General features: G+C 43.0%; 1 protein-coding gene across 3 annotated transcripts in view; it reads left to right on the forward strand.

The window, feature by feature from the left end:
- The window catches only part of bahcc1b (BAH domain and coiled-coil containing 1b), a 64301-nt gene that overhangs the window by 11017 nt on the left and 47034 nt on the right, over positions 1-6250 (forward strand). For all 3 annotated transcript variants that reach the window (XM_032502053.1, XM_032502052.1, XM_032502054.1), the window contains exon 2: positions 320-653. In XM_032502053.1, the coding sequence (XP_032357944.1) occupies positions 482-653 (172 nt within the window). In that variant the 5' untranslated portion in view covers positions 320-481. The remainder of the gene's footprint in view (positions 1-319; positions 654-6250) is intronic.

The raw sequence follows: 6250 nt of genomic DNA on the forward strand, positions 1-6250 counted from the left end.
CAAAACCTCCTGTTGGGGCCAACGATGAGGTGAAGGGTAAATCCACATTAACTCAGTTCAGTCACCTTTTCATCTGCCGTACTGACTTTTCTCACCTTCCTTGGCTGGCATAAATCGTCGTAAACTAGTGAGAATGAAATGTAAATGTGGCCTTTTAAAACGTTTTCTTGTGAAATTCGAATGGCTTTCGTAAATACTGGTTGTTTGTCTAAACATGAACAACGACCGTCTCTCAGCTCAGCCTTTTCTTCAGCACTACATCCCTGGTTGGCTCATTATTGTCAGCGCTTTGACGCGTCTCCTGCTCTCTCCTTTGTAGGACATGACGGGGACTCAGTTTCTACCCTGCAAAGCCCAAACTCCGCTCAATGCGAGGGGAGCCCGAAGTTCATAAAAGGGATTATTTTGCATCTGGGTGCCTGAGACCTTCGGTGCCTCCGGATTTTACTTTGGATTTGGGATTTATCGGGTTCTCACCGGGATGGAAAGCCGAGATTTCGCTCCTCCGCACCACCTCCTGACGGAGCGGAGCGTGTTGGTTCACAGCGCCGCGTCTCGGATGGCGCCAGGCGGCCACGGCTCCGTGCAGCACCCCGCTCACTTCCAGCCTGGGAAATACTACTCATCCCACCTCTCCATGGGTCCGCACTCAGGTCAGTTTTGAATGCAGTTTTTTTTCAATGACAAGGTGTGGGTTAAAAACAAAAAAAATCAGTTACTCTCTTTTGTCTGAAGCATATGTTCTCCATATTACAAACTTGGGAAACCGTAAAGCTCTTTGAGACGAAGTGGAATTTACTGGAGAAGGAAATTGTTCAGAATTTGTGGGTATTTAGAAATTAGCAAAGATGCGCAGGCATTTTAAAGAGTTCTATGTTTTACTTCATGCAATTAACTGTTTATGACATAGCTGTTTTCTGTGTGTTACAGCATAGCCCTACATTGAAATAAATACATGACTATAATTGATTAGTCAAGCCTCGCGTAAAAGCAAAATATAGAACACTGTGGGACATTTCCCTCTTTAATTAAAACTTGGTAAATTAGATTCACTTTAAATTTACGGCGTACCTTCCTTTTTTTGGTTTTAGACTTTGAACCTTTCATTTTATTTATTTAATAATTCAGAAATCTTCTAGGATTATTCGTTTTGATCACGCTGGGATTATTAGGCGTTTCCAGTAGCATAATCTTGTCATAGATTTATAGGGTTTCATCAATTAGTAAAGTACTAATCATTGTAATTAATTAGAATTGGGTAATTCCACTGCTTATATTTCCCATTAAACAATAAATTAAAGCTATTAGCTGACTACTGTGCAACGTTTCCTCTTCTTCCACGTGCGGTGGTGTGGCTCCAGGAGCACGGTGGGGTTGGTGCTGCTGGGTTCGGGGTATGTGCTGGTTCGTGGGGGGAGTGGATGGGCAGCTTTGGTAATAGAGGTGCGGGTAATACCAGAAAATCCGGTTTCTATATTGAGCGGGGACGTGACGGGGTGCGAATGAGTTGACAGTGCATGCATTAGATTTAACAAGTAGCTTTGGTATCCTGTCTCAATAGGGGAGGGGGCGGGGGGTATGTGTGTGTGTGTGTGTGTGTGTGTGTGTGTGTGTGTGAGAGAGAGAGAGAGAGAGCGAGAGAAGAAAGAAAAGAAAGCCTCTGCTCGAAATCGTACAGTGGCTATAAACCGGACTAACTGGATGAATGTAAACGTGCCCGATGAGAAATCTCATTAATTACCATTTGCCAATGCAGCGGCTTCTTTAAATACACGTCGGGACTCGGGCCTATATCTGAATGATTTCGTCTGTTGTGTGATAGGATCCACACATCCTCTGTCCCCGCTCATTTGCATATTCATTAGTTTTACACAACAGCAACAAAAATTAAAAAAAAAAAAAAAATTAATAAAAACGTAGCAGACGACCAGTGCGAAATTTGAACTCTTCAAAAAAATTTATAACAAAAAAAGCCTACATAATATCCACATTTCCAAATAAACCTATTGAGTTCGTCGCACTGTTTGCAGAAATATAAAACTGAGCCAGATTGACAATCGGTGTGCCTGAAGTCCTGATTCTGGTTTTGCTGCTTGACGTGAAGGAAGCCTGCTTAAAATAATATTATCATAAACCTGTTCTTACACTTCATGAGCCTAAACTTAAAGAGCACATGTGCAAGTTTGCTACAAATGTAGGCTACGTAGTGTGGATGGACGCTTTTATTTTCTAAAATCAATTCACAACATATGTAGGACTAATAGTACAAGATTTATATTTGTAATTTTTCACAATTTAGGAATTTTTGAAATATATACATACATATAAATATATATTACAATATATCCCAAATGTAACACATTTAATCGTTTATGTGTGTAATACATGTGTTAGTGTAAATGTAATGTGTACAAGATAGTATTATTCTGCAATACAAATATGTATTAGGGTATAATACATATTATATCATTTACATAATTGCAGTTCTACATTATATTTATATATACAACACAGTTATTCGTACAGTAGCCTATGGTCTATTTTACATCCATAGAACATTTTATATATTTCATAAGCATTAAGCTGTGTGTCTCTTTTAAAGTTGACTGAAATGGTTTAACCAAAAATACAGCCATGTCGTGCTCAAACCTCTAGCTGATGGTGAGATTTGTTTTAACAAACACACATCTAACCTGCATAACGATTTAGACAGATTATACTCCACTCTGACTGATAATGCTACCCGCTGACACATATCATGGTCCAATTTAAAGATGATTCTGTAATGTTGAAAGGGGGAAAAAAGCGTAGTAATGCAGGGTGATAATGCTATTGAAATATATTCAAGAGGGCCTCTCACTGGGTCTCAAGGTGCATGACACTGTATTGAGATTCCAGATATCCAGACTCTCCATGCATGTCCCTGATGGGGTTTTGACTGACATGATGGGCATAGAGGATTGTTGTTTTGGGATGGGGGTTGGGGTACGTGTGTGTGTTTGCTGGAAGGTTAGGATGGGGGTTACCTTTGTGCTTGCCCCCCTTAGAGATTCAGAAAGCTGTATGCCTGGCCCAAGGCCCTCGGCACAGGGGTAGGTATGATGCGGGGTTGGCCATACCATGGCAGGAGGGGGGCTGCAAGGGGGAAGGGATTGTTACAGATCTTTGGAAAGAGACACACATTGTTTTACCTTCTCACAAGGCCCAACTGGGTGTATCACTTACAGTAATTCAAAGTAAAAAAACAACAACTTTTCATTCCCCCCCGTTTCTTCTTCATATCCCGGAAAACCTGCAATCCATCAATTTGCTGAAGCCTCTTATTTAGATCAGCAGGGTGTCTGCTTGAATATGGTCACGCTTGACAAGGTGATGGAATGACAGCCGCATACCAACGCCATAAGATTCAGCCCCCATTTGATAAACCCCACAATGATATTACACAGGCGTTTAGATTACTGATAGGAGCAGTGGGAACGCCTTTATCTCTCTTTCCCCTCCCTGTTTCACTGCTTTGCTTTTATTCCAGTCTCCCTTCCCTTTCTTCCCTTTTTTTCTGTGATGTTAGCCCTCTGGGCAGTAGTTGTGCAAGTGTGTGTGTGTGTGTGTGTACTTACGTGTGATTAAGGTTAGGTTTAGCCTGCAGTAGCACAGGTGTGCAGTATTATGGAGGGCGTGGCAAAGCTTGTCATTGAACAGGTGTGTCAGTTCCCAGACAGCAGACGGTTTTTGTTTACATGACTGTGTGTGTGTGTGTGTGTGTGACCTGGTAATACAGACAGAAAGACGCACATTCATGTCACATGTGCGCACACATGCACAGCTGTACACACACATAGTACACACATAGTACAAAGGGTTTCTATCTTAAGCTGCTTGTTTTTTGTGCTTTGAAAAAGTAATCAACCATAATCAGAATGTTTTGGTTAGACTAGATAACCTCTGTGCTGCTTCTCTCTTTCTTCTCCCCCAATCTCTTCTCTTTGACCTTTTTCTTCTTCTTTTCTCTCTCTACTTTCTCTCCCTTCTTCCCGTTCAGTCTTGTTAGTGAAGTACAAGATCCTGCAGCTAAATCCTGCGATTCTTTGCTGTAAATGTGTGTAGCTGTATGTATGTGTGTGTGTGTGTGTGTGTGGGGTGTGTGTTGTGTACATGCTGCCGCCTTGTCCATTCATCATGATGCTGTCAGTAATGCCTCTCTTCTCTGGAAGTTTCTTGGCTTTGATCGTCATGGCAGCACAGATGAGACACGCCCCTTCACCCTCCTACCTGCACACACCTTCTCACACAAACAAATTGCCTGACGCAGAGAGAAAAGATGATGTGTGTGTGTATGTGTTTGTATGTGTGTGTGTGTGTGTGTGTGTGTGCGTACCTGGATTTGGAAGACTCCGTGCATGTCATACATGCTTGTACAATTAGAGACATTGAGGTCTGTAGTGCAGATATATATCTGTGTGTGTGTGTGTGTGTGTGTGTGTGCAGAGGGGGGTGGGGTTTACGGACTATGTTAAAGGCCCTATATACGAAAGAAAGAAAGAGCAGGGTGAAAAGAGAATATGAGCATGTAAATGATAGATGGATGGAACAGAGGAAGAGAGGGAGGAGGAGGGGGAGGAGGAGCAGAGGGAGTCGAGAGGCTGAATGTTTCCACCTGGTTGGTAATCCAGTCAGATTACCACTGCCTGACGGCACCCACTGGCCGCCATCCCCGACTCCTCAGCCTGTCTCCTCCGCTGCCTCTCAAGAGAGAGTGAAAGCGAGGGAGACAGAGAGAGACAGAGACAGAGAGAGAGAGAGGGGAGACGTTTGCCTGTGTGAACGTTTGTGTGTGTGTGGTGTGTGTGGTGTGGTGTGTGTGTGAGATGAGTCAGCAGTGGATGAGCCTCAGACAGACCCCATCCCCCTCACCTCACCAGCGCTACCCAGGATACAGGGGGCACATCCCGGGTGCAGCGTGCAAGACGACCCCCTGTGTGCAGGAGACAGCTGGTGGAGGCTACAGCCAGCAGAGCTGTGGTTGGACGCAGTGTGGATGGAGCAGAGAGTAAAATGTCAATTCATCTTAAGAAACAAAACACATATACACTTAAAATCCAAATTGTCTTTTGGGTTAATTTACCTAGCGCCCACTGATTGAATACCATGGTTGTTTTGAGCCAGTGTTATGTTTTTTTTTCAAATGTGGCTCGTAGCTTTTTAAAACCCATTATTTCACACTGATTGTTAATAATAGAATCCTTTTAAATACCACATGTACATTTGTGACTGATTTTAAGGTGAAGCTCGTTGTGTCTATCACTAGTTCTTGTGATTAGATTTTAATTTGACCAAATAACCCAACAGTTATATAAAAAAATTCCACACAAATTATATAAAAATCACATTTAACGTCAACCTCGACACCCACATCAGTGCTGCACTTATCTTAACTTAAAAATAAAATATGCAGCAAGGCCAAAGAAATGAGTTAAATGAGTCTGACTGTTTGAAATGTGTTGACGCATTAAAGGCATTAAGTCATTAAGTAAAGCCAGTAAAGTCATAAAAGCATTTCCATTACAAATTAGACTCTTGCGCCTGCTTTGATATTTCAAGCAAGCTACGGCACCTCATTTAAATATGTGACTCCGAATGTTTCGCTGTGTGTAATCAAATTGACCTCGGACTAACTGTGACCAATATTTGAGCCGTCTGAAAGGTCACATCAACTGAGAGATAAAAAATAATTTGAATAGGATTTATTAACTGAAACTCTCATCGATGCTGTTGGAGTTTTGAGGGAAGCGTGCCATTGTTCTGAAGCCCATTTGTTGCACTGACAGAAGACTTTTGTCTCATCTCCAACTCTCATCCAACATGTGAACAGCTGCTTATTGTCGGTAGCAGTGATTTGAAGGGAGTGGGGTGCGTTTGGTTGCGACATCTCCGGGTGTGAACACACACCACCATCTGATGACTTGGCATGTGAATGGAAAGCGCCAGACTTCCTGTGTCCATGTGCTCTCTTTCTCTCTCTCTCTCTCCTCTTTCCCCTTTTCTTCTTCTTCTTCTGTCCCTAACTGGCCAGACCTCCCCTCCACCCGTCTTCCTCGCTCCTCTTTGACCACATGCTAGCCCTCCCTCTTCCTCCTCTCCTTCTGCTTTCCTCTTTCACTTCCCCTTCACTCTGCGTTGGCTCCTCTCAGCTTTTCGAGTGGTCCTCCAGCCTCCTTCCTCCTCCTCCTCACAGCCATGCACCTCCCAGCTC

Source organism: Etheostoma spectabile, chromosome 21 (genome assembly GCF_008692095.1).
Source record: "Etheostoma spectabile isolate EspeVRDwgs_2016 chromosome 21, UIUC_Espe_1.0, whole genome shotgun sequence".
Classification (NCBI taxonomy): Eukaryota; Metazoa; Chordata; class Actinopteri; order Perciformes; family Percidae; genus Etheostoma; species Etheostoma spectabile.